The sequence below is a fragment of the Bos taurus genome, chromosome 1, assembly GCF_002263795.3.
Source record: "Bos taurus isolate L1 Dominette 01449 registration number 42190680 breed Hereford chromosome 1, ARS-UCD2.0, whole genome shotgun sequence".
Lineage (NCBI taxonomy): Eukaryota > Metazoa > Chordata > Mammalia > Artiodactyla > Bovidae > Bos > Bos taurus.
Genome location: NC_037328.1, coordinates 134,947,761 through 134,966,434, shown reverse-complemented (window position 1 = coordinate 134,966,434; position 18,674 = coordinate 134,947,761). Strand labels below are relative to the sequence as shown.

The 18,674-nt window shown below is 56.4% G+C and overlaps 1 protein-coding gene across 3 annotated transcripts; it reads right to left on the bottom strand.

Annotated features, from left to right (window-relative positions):
• Positions 1 to 533: 533 nt before the first annotated feature.
• AMOTL2 (angiomotin like 2) lies at positions 534 to 18,451 on the bottom strand. Of its 3 annotated transcripts, none has more exons than XM_005201937.5 (10): positions 18,281 to 18,451; positions 14,701 to 15,498; positions 11,747 to 12,032; positions 10,495 to 10,639; positions 10,022 to 10,114; positions 6,025 to 6,320; positions 4,967 to 5,274; positions 3,746 to 3,963; positions 3,051 to 3,212; positions 534 to 2,275 (listed from the first exon to the last, which is right to left on the bottom strand). In XM_005201937.5, exons 2-10 carry the CDS (start codon positions 15,435 to 15,437, stop codon positions 2,217 to 2,219), a joined length of 2,304 nt encoding a protein of 767 aa, XP_005201994.1. In that variant the 5' UTR covers positions 15,438 to 15,498; positions 18,281 to 18,451; the 3' UTR covers positions 534 to 2,216. The 3 variants fall into 3 exon arrangements, with proteins under 3 accessions (XP_005201994.1, XP_010799902.1, XP_010799901.1); XM_010801600.4 differs by having other exon boundaries at positions 3,051 to 3,209; XM_010801599.4 differs by lacking the exon at positions 18,281 to 18,451 and adding an exon at positions 17,641 to 17,699.
• Positions 18,452 to 18,674: the final 223 nt, after the last annotated feature.

Below are 18,674 nucleotides of genomic sequence, written 5' to 3'. Positions count from 1 at the left end.
GGAGGGAAGGATAAAGCCACCTTCGGACACCTTGGCCTACTGTGGAGTAACCACAGCATGTGGCCAAACAAAGCTGTTTAGGACAAAGCTACCTGAGGAGGGTGCCCCTCTGCCGGACCCTCCCAGACTGAAAGAAATGTTCTCTGGAAAGTGGAAAGCCAACCATACCCTCATTCCAACCCTCCTCTTCATGCAGCCTCACAAAATTTACAGGAATTTTGGATCCTTGAAGAGATTACACTGTGTATCCTCCAAGCTTTGCAATTAAGGAGGGACCTGCCTTGCCCCAAGGTTTCCCACTACCAGAAAATGGAAACCAGCACCCTTCACTCCTCTCTTATGAGAGACAGCAGTTACTGAGCTGGCAGCCTATGGACATACTCTGGTCAGTGTTTAAGAACCAAGGCGCCCAGAAGCACAGCGTGGACAAGTAGGGGTGCAGCTCGATGTTGAGAGCGGTCCAGTGACTGACATGGGAGCCCCCTCCCGAAGTCCCTTCCCTCTCTCCTTTACCCCTCAGTGCAGTCTCTCACTTGTACAAACACAGTGCTTTTAATTAAAAAAAAAAAAAAAAATTTTTTTTTATTAAAATACTGTTATACCCAGTGGAATGCAGCAGCAATCCTGGTACAGGGTGGCATAACGAAACGGCCATGTTTACATTTTAAATATTCACGATAACTTAAACATACAGACACACATCATGGTCTTTGGCAGAAAATGTTCACAGCACAAAAAAATACTTTAAAAAGAAATACCAAATATTAATCCAAAATATATTAAGTTGTTTTTTTTTTCTTTCACAATATTTTTTTGCCTTTTTCTCTCTTTTTTTCTTTTTGTTTTGTAAACAATGCACATGAACCAAATGCATTTTTCAGTTTTACAGAGGGGTAGGGGGATTTTAAAAAAATATGCAATTGTCCAGCAAATGCGAATGTTTAAAAAGGAAACTTGAGGAACCATAGCAATAAAATAACACATACAAAAACCTAAAAACAGTAAAAGAAAAACAAAAACAAAGACTCAAGGAGAACTAAAAACAGCCGAGACAAACCACTAAAACCCACCAGTCACTCATGGGGCTGAGTTGGGAGACTCTTTAAGACCAGAAGTAAAAGTCACTGCTACTGGCAGGCTGCCCTCGGACACTTCACTCCAGTTCCCAAGCGCTGGCCCTGTTTCAGGGTGCTGCGCACTGGCGCTTGAGGAGCCAGCCTCAGGGCGCCATGCTGTGACAGGGGCTCCATTCAGAGGACCATCTGAGTCATGTCTTACAGCTCATGGACTAGTTTTCACCAGCATAGCTCCCTCTCCCAGTGCCTCCAGGGGGAACAAAGACTCTGATGAGAACAAGGCCATCTCTCCAGTTTCCTTTCAGAGAACTGGTGCTGGGAAGCCCACCATGCAGATCTGTGGTGGCGGACTTCATCTAGCTCAGGGTTCATAACCAAACTGACAAGATGTCCCAGGGACAGGAGCTGTGGAGCCATTTCAAGAGGCTGGTGGTGGTGAGGCCCCTTGGGCATTTCAAACAGGGCTCAAGATGGGGAAAAAGCAGCCAGTATCCCGTGGATCAAGCAGTAACAAAATCCATGGACCAAGGACTTGAGAAGGGGAGATAGCTGGGAGGAACCGAGGCAGCAGGGCTGGGAGCATGGAATGAGGGGTGAATCTGAAGCAGCCCACTTCAATCTTCTGTTTCACAAGAAAGGGAATTATGTACAAACTGCACGGCACATCCCAGTCCTCTCCACAGTGCGGGTGACGCTGTGGCCTCTGCAGGACTCACACGCTCAACAGGCCGCCAAGATTCAGGTCTGGGTGATCCCCAGGAGGCAGTGAGGAGCTGAGGAGCAGATGGAGTTGGAGGGACCACACTGAGCCAGGCCTATTAAACCAGTCCACCTGGAGTCCATGGGCAGCCATCCTGGGAAATCAGCCGCCAAATCAACACATCCCCTCCCTCCCTGCCCAAGTGCACAGTGTGGGTGCACTACTCCCTTCTGAGCTTTCAATTGCTACCCTGGCAGCAAGCCAGGTAAAGGCCCAGTCCTCATGCTGCATAGGCCCAGGAGGAGCATGGGGCTAAGGAACAGGGTCTTCTTGGGGGACGGGTGCTCACAGTTCCCCTCTCCCATGCAGCATCCTGATGGAATGGCCGTGTGGCAGAGGGCAGCAGGAAATGGTTCAGAGTCCCCACGGCACCACCTCCTTCAGATCAATATCTCCACCATGTCGGAAAAGTCCTGGACTCTGGATGTAGCAATAGAATCTGGAGAGATAAGAGGCCAGGCACAGGGCAACGAGGGTTACTAGACTGCCCTTTTAAATCTGGTAACATTTTAAAGATAGGCTCTGTCTTCACCAGCTTTTAACATTTTAAAGATAGGTTCTGTCTTCACCAGCTTTTCCCACCTCTGCTGCCCAGGTCCCCATAACTTGCCCAACCAGTCCCCAGCTCTCCATCCAGACCACCAGCCTCCCCAGTGGAAGATGCAAATATTTATAACTAGGAACTGGTTGGAGGGCTTGAAGGGAGGGTGGAGAGCCCTGAGGGAGGGAGGCTGCCACATTCTTTTCATGCCTGTGGTTTTCTGAGCCAGTGAGGGATAGGCAACTATGCAAAGGTTAATGTGAAAGAGAGCAAACACATTCAATGGCATCTTCTTAAATTTCTCCTTCCGGGACTCTTAAAACAAAGTCTTCTAATTTGGGAGTGCCAAGCTCCACTATCTTAATTGCTCAGATTGGCCATTAAAGATGTTTAAGGAAGACTTCTTAAGAGGAGATAAAGGGCTTCCAGGTAGATCTGTTTGTAATTAGGGTTTCCAGTTCTCCTACTCCTATATCCACCAGCTCTCCCCCCGGTAATTAGGGTTTCCAGTTCTCCTACTCCTATATCCACCAGCTCTCCCCCCGGTACTGAGGTAGGTCCCACATTCTGCTCACCCTCCCTGTGCAGGGACCCCGTGGAGTGTGGGCAATGAGTCGGGATGGGATTCACACCCCAGGGTGCCCTCAGTGCCCCACAAAAGTTGGAGACTTACCCAGTGAAGCTGTTCTCTGGCCACTGCTGCACCCCAAAAGGCTGTCAGGCTCCAGGCTGTCCGGGGGGCCATCAGTCTGGGTGCTCCCATCCCTGCTCCCATGTTTGGCGTGGGCAGCGAGGGGAGCCACAGCCACAGGCTCCTCCAGCGGGGCCCTGTCTGCTAGGAAGGCAGGAGTTTCAGTTACTGCCCTGTCCACAATTTGTAGCCCCCATGAAGAATACCCTAACTTAACGACAGACACCTCCTGGGGATGCTAGTTGCTCTTGATTTACAAGAACTTTGATTACACTCCTGTTTCCAAACAGGATTGGGTTCCAAAAGCTTTGAGTGGAAGAAGCTTTCTTAAAAGGTTGTAGATTAAATCTTAAAACAGTAAGGATTCCTGGATTTCTGTGGCGTCTGCTTAGGAGGAGAAGTGGAAGTGCTGGCCCAGAAGGTACCTCTGCAGGGGAAGCTTATTTTAACTTTGGTAGTGAGTGGCTGGGACCAGGGTGGTGGAATTTCCAGAAACGGGGGCTAAAGCCTGCCTTGTCACACCAGGGGACAGCTGCGGGCTACAAGGTCACTAGAGCCAGAGTGTAAGCCGGCTCCCCTGGGTGAGGAGTTGGGACGCCTAGCTCCTCCAAGCTTCAGTTCTGGAAGGAAAGGCCTGAGAACAACCTAGGCTCTGCTGCCCACCCACCTCCTCTCACCTGCAGCCAGTTGGGCAGAGGCATCCACCTGCCGCTCACTGGAGGAGTGTCCTTGCCAGCCCTGGGTCCCCGCTGCTGCAGCCACGAAGATAGATGGCACTGACTTGGCAGGCCTCAGGGAGCCCGGGGTGACCTTGCCAGGGTCTTTCCTGGAGCGCTGCTGAAGGACCTTGATCACGGCATCCTTCTCCAGGATCTGAGCATGGAGCACCTTTAACCTGAGGGGTGAGAGGCCATGTTTACATCTTCAGACCCACAGATCCTGTGGCCTCTGCCCTCCCCGCCTCATGGAAGTTGGAGGGAAAGCCTTCCTTAAAGCCAGGCTGGGGTGTCCTGGCCTTGCAGTAGGGGCCAGGATGGGGCCTTCAGAAGTGCCATCAGAGCTCTGCAATGGGATGCTTTGAAAACTACCAGTGCATGAGAGGCTGGGCCACTCCCACACTGGCAAACCCAGGGGTAGGTTCTGGGTTCATCTGATGACGGTAGTGGCACAAACCCTGTCCTGGAGGGCCATCCCCAGGGCTGTTGATCAAGGGAGCTAAGTCGACTGCTTGTGTTTTTGAGCCAGGAAGAAGTCAAATGGAAATCTTGTGGGGCCTCTGAGTTGTCTCTGGAGAGAAAATACCAGCTCCCCGCAGGCCAGGGGCCTAGGCCACATTCATTCTGGGGTGGTACCTGGCATGTAGGGTAGGAAAGTCTAATTCTCTGATTTACATGGTGGGAGTGGGGGAGCAGGTAGAGGCCTGGAGCCTTGGGTATCATCCAAGAGTGGAGTCTCCTGGGCAAACCAACGACTCGGTTGGCACCTCTGAGAAAGAATAGCCTGTAATGCCAGCTGGGCCAAAAGCAGGGGGTCAGCTCAGAAGTAGGAGGGATTGTTAGGCTGGGCGGAGTGAGGGGTGTTTATCATGGATTAAGGACCAGGCAAAGAAAAGAAATGAAGGCACTCAGTCGTGTCCAACTCTGGGACCCCATGGACTGTAGCCTGCCAGGCTCCTCTGTCCATGGAATTCTCTAGGCCAGAATACCAGAGTGGGTTGCCATTTCCTTCTTTCTCCAGGGGATCTTCAAAACCCAGGGATTGAACCCCAGTCTCCTGCACTGCAGGCAGACTCTTAACCGTCTGAGCCACCAGGGAAGACCTAAGGCCCAGGCAAGGGCTGGACAAATCCCACCCTACTCCCACTCCCTGCCCCAGATACCCGGCCTGCAGTGTCCAACCTGCTTTCCATCTCCTGATGCCTGTGGCCGCCGGTGAGCAGGCCCTCATTGAAGCTGCTGCTGGGCGAGGGCTGGGGCGAGTGCCGGATGAGAGTGGTGTCACGCTGGGCGGCGGCCGTGGCAGCCGCATCCATGGCGAACTGCCTCATGGCACGTTCCTCCAAGTACTTCTGTTCCCACTTGGTCATGTCAGCTTCCAGCGCCAGCACCTGCTCCTCCTTCTCCCGCAACTGCTCTGACAGCCGCAGTGCACTGAGCTCTGGGGTCCCACCACTGCCACCGCCACCTCCGGGGGTGCCTGCCTGTCTCTGCAGAGAGAGGGGTACCGTGGTCAGGGGTGGAGGGTGGCGTGTGTTGGCCGCAGATCCTCACTGCCATGTGAGGAATCTCACTGAGGCCAGTGCTTGGTCAGCTGGCATCACGCACTCTGCATAGCCTGCTTCCAGCCGGAGACAAAGAGGAGCCACAGGGCCCCACAGCCTTGCCCCAAATCCTGTGGCCAAGGGTGCAGAGGAGATTGGGTTTGCTTTTGCATAGTGACCATATACATTGTCCTCCAAACTCGGGAAGGGGTGACTTAATGACACGGGAAAACTGGTATAAACTAGGACGGACGCCGGCAATCCAGGAGCTCTGGTCACCCTACCTCTGTGGGAAGGGTGAGGCTAGGAGTGGAGACAGAACTCTATCTGGTCTGTAAACACGAGAGCTATTTACACAGACCAAAGTGAGGATAAAGGCCCAGGATCTGGGCGACTATCTTCCCCACCCCCGATCTCAGGGAGACATGTAAGAGCTGGCTAGTCCCCTCCATCACAGCTCCTAAGAGACTTTCTCCAGAGAAAGGGACAAAGTCCAAGGGCGCCAATCCCGGCTGCTGCTGAGGATAGAGGCCCAAGGCTTGAGTCCCTGAGGTCGGCACCTGGCCAAGAGGCAAGGCCTCTGCTGAGACTGATGGGCCAGGACGGGACTTCCGCAAGATTGGCCCAGGTGGTCCTAACTTTCCAAGAGGGCTTGGCCTGGATCTCAACAGGGGCTCCTGGGTCTTCCCAGCTCACCTGCTGTGCACGAAGGGCCTTGAGTTCTTGCTCCAGGCGCGTCCGCAGACGTAGCTCCAGCTGCTCACGCTTCTCGCAGGCAGCCTGCAGCTGCCCCAGGGCCTGCTGTAGCCGCTCCACCTTCTCCACGTAGGCCTGCTTCTTCCGCAGCTCCTCCTCAGCTCTTGCCGCACGGCCCTGCGCGTTGCTCAGGGCCTGCTCCAGCAGCTCGGCCCGCCGCCGCTGGTCCTCGATGGCTCCGCGCAGCAGTGCCATCTCCCGCTCTAGCTTCTCCTGCTCCTGCTGCTGCTCATAGCCTGCAGCGAGAGAGGGAGGGGCCCGGTCAGGGACGGCAGCTCCCTCACTGCCCCACAGAGCCCCCACCATGTGCCACGCTCTGTGCTGACCGCTGCTCAAGCTTGACCGCATCTTCTCAGTAACACAGGAGTTAGGTACCCTTATTAACCCCATTGTATGGGCCAGGAAACTGAAGTTCAGGCTAAGGCCTGAGCAAACGGGAATGTCAGACCGGGGCCCTTGCAGTGATGACTGGGCCACACTGCTCCTCTGCTGGGACACGGCCTTGCCAGGAGAGAGCCCGAGATACTGTCCACCTGCGCTGGGTGTCACCATCTCCAAAACACATTCACAACTTCCCTCCAGGCTCATAGTGATACTAGAGACTGGGCAGGCAGGAACCGCAATGCCCATCTCCAGATGAGAAAACAGAGGCGCAGGTGGACTGTCACGTGGTCATCATCCAAGTGGAAGAAGCACCGTGTGCTGCCCCAGGCGTCAGGCATCTACACATCTGATTCCCCTGAAGCCTCCAATGACAGTCCGGGATCTGTGATCCCCACCTTAAAGAGGAGGAATCATAGGAGGTGAATGGTGCTACCAGGCGGGGATCAAAGTTAGCCTGCCTCTGAAGAACCAGGCTGCTTGGCTATGGCGTGAGGCCCTTGTAGTCAGAGGCCTCAGAGCTTATTCTGTGAAACCAGGCACCCCCACCCCCACCCCTAGTGTGCAGGCTGCCTGCCTTGCTGGAAGGCAGAGGGGGACCTGTCATGGGGCCTGCCTGATGGACTCAAAGGCACCATCTCTAGAGCAGCACTGTCAGAGCAGAGTGGAATTTTCTGCTGTAACGGACTTGCTCTACACTGTGCCAAGCAGGGCAGCAGCCACTAGGCACATGTGGCCAGTGAGCACTTGCAATGTGGCTAGTGCCAGGGAGGAGTCAAATTTTTCATTTTATTTCATTTTAATTAATTTTAATCTTTGGGCCACGTGTGGCTAAATACCTATCAGAGAGGACAGTATAGACTCTGGAACAGAAGAGAATTACGGGCCCTGGGGCAGAGAAGGAGGCCCACCCAGGTCAGCTCTGGTTCACTGTGAATTTTTGAAGGCTGGGCCCAGGCCCACCTCATTCCTTGGGGTGAAGGGAAAAGTTAGTGAAACTCAGTAACACTGGGCCTCTCATCCTGAGCTGGCCTGACACCTGAATGGGGTGGAGGGGGCAGGCAGGAGTGCTGACTGGGACTTTGGACCCAGAGACAATGGCCCTGTCCTGAGAGGCTTCACAGAGATGGACAGCTTACAGAGTTAGCCGGAGGCTGGCAGCTCATCCCAGTCTTAGATGGTCCCATCTTACAGCCTCAGAATCTGGGGTTCGAGTGAGAAGAAACTGCCCAAGGGGGACTCGGCTGGGAGAACCAGGCCTCAGGACTCATGGCCAGATGCCCAGGGTGGGCTGGGCCTGACCAGAGCTGGGAGTCTGTACTGCTTGCCTAGTAGGAAAGCAAACAGCACTGGTGATAGGGGCCACGCTCTCCTTCAAGCACTGACTCTGGAAAAAAGGTGAGCTCAACCACAGACATTTTCTCTGAGGATTCTGGTTTCCTGAGGATTCTTGCTTCTGGATGTCAGGAGCAAGGAAGGGTAGTTTGGCTTTCCTCAGCCCTTGGGGAGGGTATCAAGGACCCAGCCTTTGGTTTCCAGAAGGTTCCTGCTGCTTTGCACACCTCTAATGCCCTGGTGGCTTCCCTGGTGGTTCGGACAGTAAAGAATCAGCCTAAAATGCAGGAGACTCAAGTTTGATCCCTGAGTCAGGAAGGTGCCCTGGAGAAGGAATGGCAACCCACTCCATTATTCTTGCCTGGGAAATCCCATGGACAGAAGAGCCTGGCTGGCTACAGTCTATGGGATCGCAAATAGTCGTAAGCGACTGAGCAACTAACACTTTGACTTTGAAGGCCCTGGTAGAGCTCGGAGGCTTGAGACCTTGGCCATCCCCAGCCACCAAGATAAAACTCTGGGGGTTGGGTGCCGCCGCCTCCAGGCTGGGATGGGGGCAGATTCGGGAGACACAGAGTGGGGCCATGGGCTGGGGAGCAGTGGAGGGAGCAGGAGGCCTTCCATGGGGGAAGCGAGGCCCCACCAGCAAGTCCCAGTCCCTTTGTCCCACTGTCCCTCCTCCCGCAGCGTGGCGGGCGGGGCGCAGGCAGGAGTGCGGGGGGAGGGGGAGGCGGGAGGAGGGGGAGGCGCGCGCAGCGGAACAGCCCGGGCTCAGGAATGCCCGGCATCCAGGTCACCCGCCGCTACGAGATTAATGGCTCCAGCCCAGAGCCAAGAACAGCCTCACTCCCCAGGGAGCGGAAACGCCTCCAGGCTGGCCAGCCCCGGGCCCCTCCCCTGCCTGCTCCCAGGAACCCTCCGTGACTTCCTTTCTTTGGCAAAGCCTGGCCCCATTCTGCCCCTTTCCTGCAACCCATCCTCTCCCGACAATGAGGAGACCCCCCAGGGCTATCCCCACTCCCCAGCCCTTACCACCATCTCCTCTCTCCCAGAGACCTCAGTCATCTTCTGCTACCTCCTGCCCATCCTCAACCCTCAGCCCTTCACCACTGGGGGCCACCCTGTCCAGGCCTGAGCCCTGCTTGAACGAGGTAGGTGCTGCTAGCCAGAGCTCAGTCTTCAAGTTGCTTCTCTGCTTCCAGACACCTCCAACCATCTAGCTTAGGCTCAGTAAGCTTTTGGAGGGGTTCCTCCTTCCTAGAAGGCACCCTTGCCCAGACACCAGCTGGCCCAGTGCACTCCTTTGCAAACACTCAGACATCACTATAGCAGGCAGTAAGCGCATACAGGAGGAGCTTATCAATAACCGCCTCTCTGATGGCTACAGCTTCTTCCTACTATTGAGTTAGTGGCTTCCTTTGTTCCCCCTTCCTTCAAACTGCTTCCACCTCCACTGGAACTATCCTGCTGCTGCTTCACCTACCACCCCACAAAACCTCTCTCTCAGGGTGCTGGGGAACCCCGCCCCCCCCCCATCACTGTCCTCCAGGGCCAGGCTATGCTTGTTCCCTGGAATCCATGGTGGGAAGACCCTGCTCCTTCCTCAAGCTCCCCACCTCTCTTGACCTCATCCTGGCACCTTCCTGACCTGTTCCTGCTCTGCTGCACACCTGCCAGGGGCTCGGCACGGCTGTGCTAGGGAACAAATGAGTGAGTGCATGGGCCAGTCAACAATGAACTCATCCGCTCTTCAAGAAGCCTTTGACTATCCTTTTTAGGGGATCCTCCTGACCTCCTTCTTTAGGCTGCCCTGTTCATGAAGCTCCATTTTCGGCTGGTGCCAACACTTGTTATGGCCCAGCCTCACCATGCTCCCCAGCTTTCCACATGTCCACCCCCCGGGAGACTCAGACTCTACCTTCTCTCTCATCCCACCTGTTTCCAGAGTGCTCAGCTCTCCTCAACTGCTTCTAAAGGACACCAAACTAACGGTCAGCACATCTCCCCAGCTGTCCCTCTACCCACTGATCTTCCCAGTACACAGGGAACCAGATCCTGCTCCCCTTGGGAAGCCGCCCCTCCCCCGAGACCAGTCCAGGGATGGGTGCATAGTGGGCATTCAGTAAACCCACACTCCAAGCCCTGCTTTGGCAGAAGAGGAGCTGTCCTGGTTCCACCAGCCACACCTCTGCTTGGGCTCCTGAGTGGGCCCTCTACTTACTCTGAGCCAGCAGCTTGGCCACCATGTCCTGACTGCCTGCCTGGGCCTCTTGCGTCTTGCTTGCCAGGCGGCGGTTTGCAGATTCTAATCTTTCTGTTTCAAATGAAGAAAAGACATTTTAAGGAAAAAGGTTTGAGTACAGGTGAAGCTGCCTGCCAAGGTGCACCCCCCCCACCCCAACCAGGGAACTATCTGTCAGGCTGCATTCTCCAAGCTGGGGGTGGGCTCATAGGGAAGCCCCAGGTCACCCTGGGCCACATGGGTGAGAGCTCCAGGAGGGGCCCCAAGGTCTAGAACACAGAGACAAGCATCTCTCTATCAAGGTGGCCCCCAAGGAGTCTCAGCCTAGTCCCCTTTGAATTGATTTGTACTGTTTTTGCAGAGGCAAGAGACTCTGAGTGATGTCCTAGAACAGTGGAATCAAGCTGTCCATAGGTGGTCCCTGCCCCTCCACCTGCATGAGCGGTCCTCACCTCTAAGATCCCGGTTGAAGTCCTGCAGCCGCCTCATCTCACTGTCCATCTTGTTCCTCATGGTCTTCTCCAGGGCCTCTCTCTTGGAAGAGGCCCTTGTTAGGCTCTCGTGGGCCTCGGAGAGCCTCTGGATTTCGCTCTCCAGCTGCAAGAGGTGGAGAGAAGAGCTGAAGAAAAGGAAGAGCTCCCAGGGTGGCAATGGCATCAAAGTCCCCTCCTTAGGCCAGGGCTGATCGCTGACTCTCCATCAGAAAGGGTGAGAGAGAAGATACAAAGCCATCGCAGAAAACCCACCTAGCCTGAGTGGGACAGGCTGCAGCCTGTAGCCTCCAGAGAGGGACCAAACTGCTGGAACAGGCAACCCAGGGTCCCTTCAACTGTCCCAAGGTCCTGAGTGAACACAAGGCCACGTTCTCTGGAAGGGGCTGCCTCCAGGGTGACCGAGGGCAGCTTCCTGGTGCCTAGTGTCCAGAAAGAAGCATTTTCCTTTTGTTTGGCTTCTAGTGAGAAATTTGAGCACAATGGACCAGGATCAGGCACTGAGGCTCCAACCATGGTCTGGGCGGTGGGGAGGGGTGGGGGTGGGGGGTGGGGGGGTGGTGGACCTATCTTGGAGACCATGGGACAGTCACAGAAAGCCTAAGGCTACCTGCTAAGGCTGAGTGCACAGCTGGTGCCCCTTCACTAAGAAGGGAGCACCAGATCCAGCCTGAGCTGCCTGGAGTATGTGCCTCTCCAGCCATCCCCCAACAGGGCCAGCCTGGCCCCTGATGCCCCACCCACTTGGCAGCTGGCAGGTTCCGCACGTGCTCCTAGCTGGCCTGTGATTCCAATAAGTTGCTCGTTTTTTGCCAAGAGGAGGGGCTTTCCCTGTGACCAGGGCTGGCCTGGAACAGACTTGCTGTTGTGTGGGGGATACAAAGGGCTCTCTGTGGGAGGTGTCCACGGGAGGGGGCGTGTGCAGGGAAAGGGTGCGACCATGAGGGAGTCGGTGAATGGGCTCTTTCTAACCACCACTGGGCAGCAACTGCTCGTGCTCTGGGCCTGCTCTGCCGGCTGCTCCCCAGCTGTCTGGAGTCAGCCAGGGAGGGGTGTAGGAGGGATGAGGGAGGCCCCGAGGGGCAGCTGAGAAGCCCAGCCAGACCAGCCTTCAGACTCCTCTGCCTCCCTTCTGACAGCCCCCTCCCTGGTCAGCCCTGTTGGGGTTCCCTTCTTGCCCCCACTGCTTCTCTGAGGCCTCAGCAGGGCCTACCTTCTCGATGCGGCCAGCCTTCTCCGCCGTGCTCTCCAGCTCCCTCTGCAATCTCTCATTGTCCCTCTGCAGCCTGGCATTCTCCCTTAGCACAGTCTCCATCTGAGCCAGATGGGTGCTGCCCGAGGTGGCCAAAGAGGCCTGGGTGCTTGCCGGGCCCTCCACCCCAGGAGGGCTGAGGGCGGCCAGGTGTGGGGGCGGGTGGCGCTCCTGAGGCTGCTGCAAGTATTGGTACTGCTGCTGCTGCTGCGGGAGGAACACAGGGGGCACCTGGGCCTGCAGGATCCTGGGGGACAGAAGAGACGGTCCTCAGAGCCCACGGAGCCACAGAGAATTGCCCCAGCCCTCCCGGGCAGACAGCTTTCCTGCAGCATTAGGCAGTGACCTCTGGGGAAGGCCTTTCCACGTGGTGTCCCCAAGACCCTCAAGGGCCAGGGAAGCAGGGCTGCAGGGCATTACCATCAGCACACTTATTTCATGCCCAGCCTCCTGTGGCCCATGCTTTGGGGATCAGCCTGAATAGTCCCAGCCATAGGCAGCTCTTTTTGAATCTGGAGGTCACACTCATCATGACTGAAACTCACAACCTTCCAGGCCCCCTACCCTGTGTCTGTTCCCACTGCTGGTGTCAGGCCCTCTGTGCACACCTGCCCACGCAGCACACTTGCTTCTTCTCCCTCTTATTTTGAGTCCCATCACCCCTTGAAGAAACATTTTTAGAAGACTGTGGCTAAGGTTAGAGTGGTGAGACAGATGTCAGGCTGAGTCTGGGCTCCAGAGTCTGACAGATCAGGCATTCAAATTCTGGCTCCAGTGTTTGAGTCCGTGGTGCATGGGACCATGCTCAGTCAGGAGGATGAGAGTCTCTAGCCTCAGGCACGTTGTCAGGGCCACATCTGCCTGGCAGATTGCTGGGCCTGCAGTGGGCATCTCCACAGTGACAGCCCACCCTCTGTCTCTTCTAGTGGAGACCACAGCCTATTCTCTGCTCAAAGAGTAAATGTGACCCAAAGAGTGGATTATCCAGGGTGAAGGAGCCACCTGTGAACTATTACAATAGCCTGAGGTTAGGGACAGTGCTCTCCTGGCTTCTGGTACTGGGGTCCCATGTCATGGTCTTCACCCTCAAGGTCCCACGTCAAGGGAAGGAGCATGTGAGGTCACACAGCTTTTCTGGGGCCCTGTGGCTCCAGATGTAAGAGAACTAGACTGCCTCAGTTTCACCAGGAGCTTTCCAAAGTCCCAGAAGCCGCAGACGAATCCATCGCCTCAGAACCCATGCCTGCCCTTCCCCTCATCCCTCCCCTTCATCCTTCCCCCTCCTGACTCCAGCTCCCCTGCTCTTCTTAGACCCAAAGCTAAGTCCCGCCCAGCAAACAATCTTCACCAGATTAGCTGAAGGAGAAGCTGGCAGATGTATTTCTTTTCCTGCCCAAGGTAGAGCTTCCAGTGAGAGCTGAGAGGGTACCCCACTGCAATTTGCAAACTCTCCCTGTGCTGCTCAGTGTGGCACCTCGGGGTGGTTCCCTCCAACTCGCTCCCCTGCTCCGGGCCAGGCAGACACAAATGGCATTCTTTGGGGATGACTGGGCTCTCAGAAAGAATAGAGCCTCCTTTCCTTCACACTTGCTCCCCCCCAACACACACACACTTTTTTTGTTCTCCTGCAAACAGTCGACTTCCTTTCCACGACATTATCTTTTCCTGACAGGGCTCAATAAGCATGGTCCAAAGAAGAAACCACGACTCAGCTTCTGAAACTCTTCCAGGACCAAGCCCTGAGAAGGGAGGTAAGGCAGGGGGGCCTTGAGGCTGGCAAAACCCCATAGGCTCAGTCCTCTGGCACCTCCATTCCAGAGCCATCACGTCACTCATTTCTCGAGAGCAGAGAAAGGCATCTTTCCCGGGCAAGGCTGCACGGTTGCAAAGCAGGTGACTAAACGAGGACTCAGCAGGCATGAAGAAAACCGGATTTGAACCTTGGGGCACCAGAGGAAGGGGGTCTAAAAGGCTTCAGGCCCCTCCACTGGGGTTTCCTGGACCCCTGTGTGTGGGGTGGGGGGCGGGGGGAATTAAGGGCGTATGAAAAGGGCGTGTGCCAGCTTCTCAGGAGAAGGCCCTGGGCCAAACGAGAGCCTCATTTCTAGGAACCTTATTTCTGAAAACTCTCTGGGCTTCCTGCCCCTCCTGGGCATCCCTGCTTCCATTCATGCCCCTAGAATCCATTCTCTACAAGCAACAGAGGAACCTTTTTGAAAAGGGACTCCAAATCACATCCTCTAAAGGCTTCCCTTCGCTCTCAGAATTAAAAGCTGAGTTCCCTACTCCCGCAGCTACTCTGGAGCCTCCACATAAAGGGGCTCACCTGGAACAAGAACCTTCTCCCAGGCTCCTGCCCCATGGACCACACAAAAGAACATGAACTGAAATGAATGGCAGTGCCAGGGTAGCTCCTGCCCCTGGGTAGGAGAGGCGCGATCTCTACGGAGGCCATCTGGTCCTTTCTTCCTTGCCTCCACTTAAGAATGCCTCCCCAAAATCACAGACAGCAAAGAAGAAAAGACTTCTTCTGTTTTTAGAAGCCTCCAGAGGAGGTCCCACCTTCTTCCCACTTAACTTGAGAAAGATTCCCAACTCTAGTCCTTGCAAGTTCTTTCTGAAATCTAACCTTTAGCCCCCTGCTCTAATTGACAGCCTCTGAGGACCCTAGTTACTTGAAGGCTACAGCCAATTAAGCAATGGTGTCTGTCTCCAAATTAAAGCAAGGGATGCTGCTAAGTTCTCACGTGACCCTGGCTAAATCCCTCTTTCCTTCCAGCATTAGCTCCCATCTTGGGAGGGAGAGGGTATCATCGGCCTTCCTCTGGAGCTCACCAGCCTCCTGGAGGCTCTTCACCCTGGGAAAACTACACTGGAAGGAAGTCAAGAGCCTAAAGACCAAGGTGGGCAGTTACCTGACTTCTGCATGCTGGAAGTGTGGACTGCCACGGGCACGGTACCGCGGGTCAGTGACGGCAGAGGTGGTCTCGTGAGCTAGCATGACGTGTGGGTACTGAGGTGGAGGTCCTCGCGGCTCCGGGCCCTCGGCAGTGGGGGCGCCCCTGGCTGGGGGGCCCTGCTGGTTGCGGGCCAGCTGGGGGAAGCTGTGAGAGGCACTCATGTGGCTGGGGGTGCGGGCCCCGTTCCTCTCCAGGGACAGCTGCAGGAGTCGCTCGCTCAGGGAGCGCACGTGCCCATGCCTCAGCTCGCGCAGGGCCTCATCCTGCCTCCGGCTGCCTCCCGGGGGCCCACGGGGATCCCGGTCCCCCACGTGTGGCCAGGGCCCCGCCTGCTGGGAGGCATAGTACTGTGAGTGGGCTTTGGCCTCCTCATAGGTGGGCAGCTCCTCGCCCTTGCCAGGCTGCGGGCACAGGCGGTAGAGGCCATTCTCTGCCAGGTGGGTCTCGGTGCCCTGGTGCTCCTGGCCCTGGGGTTCCTGTCTCGTGGCCTGCTGCAGCACCTGACTGTCCTCTGGTGCCATGATCTCCATGGGGGCCTGGGGGCTTCCTGTGCCCCCAGCCCCGGCCCCACCGCGCAGGGCCTGTTGCTGGATGGCCAGCAGCGTGCGGGTCTCAGTCAGGTTGCCATAGCGCAGCTGTTCCTGGATGAGGCGGTGCAGGACCGTACCTGAGGAGTCTTCCAGCGTCCTCATGCTCCCTGGGCTTGCACACACCCACCTGGACAAAGGCCAGTGGCACCTGGCCCCAGAGCACCTGAGGAGGAGAGAAAGAAGAGCACTCAGTGGGAGGACATGGGAAAGATGGGGACTTTCCATTGCTGTCTGGTTAAGGGAAAGGCGATGGAGGGGCACACATGCCCGTCAGACTGCCAATGCTGCAACCTACTGATTAAGGCAAGTCACCTAACTTCTGAGCCTCAGTTTCTCCATCGGAAATACAGAAACAATGCTAGCTTCATGGAGTTGAGAATTAAGAGGCAATGGCTATTGAGCTCCCACTGAGCTGTAAATCCTTGGCAAAGGACTGCCATTATAATCACATTCATGGAGACTTACTGTGCTTAGAGATAGATACCAGCAACCTAGATACCAGGAACCTCAGGCTCCTGTAGTCAGCTTCCCATCAGAGAGCCTGATAAGTAAGTCCAGGGCAGGCCTAGTCCATCTTTAAACACTAAGCTCTTGTGTCTCCTGCATTAGCAGGCAGATATTTTACCACTGCACCACCTCTACTTTATCACAGGCGATAAAGCATGAGTCCCGCCCAGTAGAGGTGGTAAAGAATCTGTCTGCTAATGCAGGAGACACAAGAGACGTGGGATGGATCCCTGAGTTAGGAAGATTCCCTGGAGTAGGAAATGGCAACCCACTCCAGTATTCTTGCCTGAAAAATCCCAGGGACAGAGGAGCCTGGTGGGCTACAATCCACAGGGTTGCAAAGAATTGGACACAACTGAGCATGCATGCATGCACGCACCAGCCCGGTAGAAGCCCTAGGCAAACAGCCCCCACAGCATGAAGCATGCCTGAACCATGGCGTTGGCACAGCTAACTCACAACCCTTTACCCTGCTGAGCCCTCTCTGTCATGGGATGACCTTGGCAGTCACTCTGCAAGGTGAACAGGAAGGATAAAATGCATCTGGATTGGTGAATAAGGGATGAGAGATGAGACAGACTACACTAAGAGTGGTTTTGCAAAAGGAGGGGAAAAGGTGCCACCCATCAAGGTTTGTGGGCCAGGCACAGAGTCTGTGCACTGACAGCGCGCACGTGCTCCAGGAGAAAGAAAGGGTGGCACGATGTTTGTCCCTGATTTTATGATCACCACCCCAGCCACACACACACTTGCTCCTTGGAAGTGCCTGATGGTCCTCTAGGTACGAGAGGATGGGCACTCAGCATCTTGACATGGGTAAGACTGCTTGAGTTGACTGAAGGAGTGCGGGAGCTGCAGGCACCTGGGGCTGGTGACTCTTCCTAAGCTGCAGGGAGACTGTCTCCTGAGGGAGGTGTTCCCTTCTGAGCCTGCGCTCCCAGTGGCTCATGGCCTGGAAGGCTGCCCGCCTCACCTGGCTTCCTTTCCACAGCCTTCTCCAACACAAACCTCCAAACTGGGATTCAGGGAAGACCAAACAAAACCCACACCTCCACAGGTCCTGTGTATATAGGAGGACAGTGGGAGGAGTGTGGCCCCTCCTCTGCCACAGAGCTAGCCCCAGTGCCCGGCTCCAGTTAGGGCTTGGCTGGCTGGCAGAGCAGCCATTCCCAACCCACTCCCTCCTCCCAGCTGCCCAGAACTGGGGAGAGGGAGATGGGTCTGGAGGACATCTCGGTGTTCAGACTTCCCGGGACCCCATCATCCCTCCCCACCCCACCCCCACACACACATACACAGGGGGCACACACATACACGGGGCGCACGCGCGCGCGCACACACACACACTCACAGAGAAGATGCAAGACTCTAGAGTTACCCGAGGCAAAACAAACAGGAATCAGTTGGCCCTAGCGTTTCATCCACGGGGCATTTCCTAACTTAAACACTGTCTGGGCTGACTCCAGCCGAGAAGGACCGGAGAATGCAGTTTTCCGGACAGATTCCAGCCCTCCTCCTCCCCCAACAGTGTGCCTGGGAGCAGGGAACACTTTCCGCGCCTTTCATTCCTCGTTTGTCTCAGTCAAATCTCTCAGATGCACACAGCTAAGCCGTCACTAAAATCCGCGCCCCCGACCCGGATCGTGCATCCCTGCTGCGCTAGCGCGCGGGGCTCTCCGAAACACCCGCTTCGAAGCAACCACACAACTCCGGCCTTTACCTTGGCTCACTCTGGCCCAAGGAACCAAATAGAGGGTCTTTAAGTCAGATCGCACCCCAGCCAGGGATCCCGCCCTACCCGGATTCCTGGCTGACCACGAGCACCCTGCGGCCGCCGCAGCGCCTGGAGCGGACGACGGTAACCGTGGTCCGGAGAGGTCTTTAAGCGTCGTGGATCCGCCTCCCCCCTCCCTCCCGAGCCCTCTTTGTTTTCCAAATGCCCCAGCGCTGACGTCACCGGGCTGGACGGCAGGCTGCATTCTTTCTAAGTGAGAGCCAGACCGTGGCTCCGGAGAGGATTTTCCAAGGAAGACAAAGAGGAATTCTTGGGCTAGTTAGGGAGGAAAGACACCTGTAACACCCCCCACCCCCCGCCCCAACACACACACCAAACCAAATTAGCCCCCAGGCCCTGCAACTTGAGCTCCAAGCGGCGCCTCCTTCCCAGATCCGCGCTCCCAGACACCCACTCCTATCTGCCCACGGGCTGTCCCTCCTTCAGCCCCAGCGGACCCGCGCCGCCTGCGAGAGCTCCCAGGGGACCTGCAAGGCGCCCCCGGACGGAGCTGTCCTTGCCCCGCCGGTTGCGGGCAAAGGCGCACCGCTCCTGGAGGACTCAGGGTCCGCTCTGCTTCTGCTCCCTCTCCCGGAAAAGGCCGGGCTGGAGCGCGTCTCTGCGGCCCCGTGCGCTCCCCGAAGCGCCAAGAGGCCTTTCTTACCGCTGCGGCCCGCGAGTGCTCCGAGCGGTCAAATCCGACGGCCCGGCCCGGCTCAGCTCAGCTCGGCGGCAGAGGTGTGCTCTCGGCTGAGGCGCCGACGCTCTGGCGGCTCAGCCCCAGCGCGCAGCCCCAGGGTCGGCCCGCGCCGGAGGCGGCTGCTATGCCAGGAATGTGAGAGTTTCAGGTTCCCCCTCGGGATCAAAGCGAACCACAAATAACCTCGTAGCGCGCCGCCCTCCTCCGCTCTCCGCCTCCTCCAGCTCCCTCCTCCCCGCCCCCGCCTTCCTCTGGGAAGGCGGCGCTGTGGACCTGGCCGTCCCGGCCTCCTGGACTCTCTGCGCCCCTCCCCGGCCAGCGACCCCCACTCTCCTTAGGAGCTGCTGGAATCCATCTA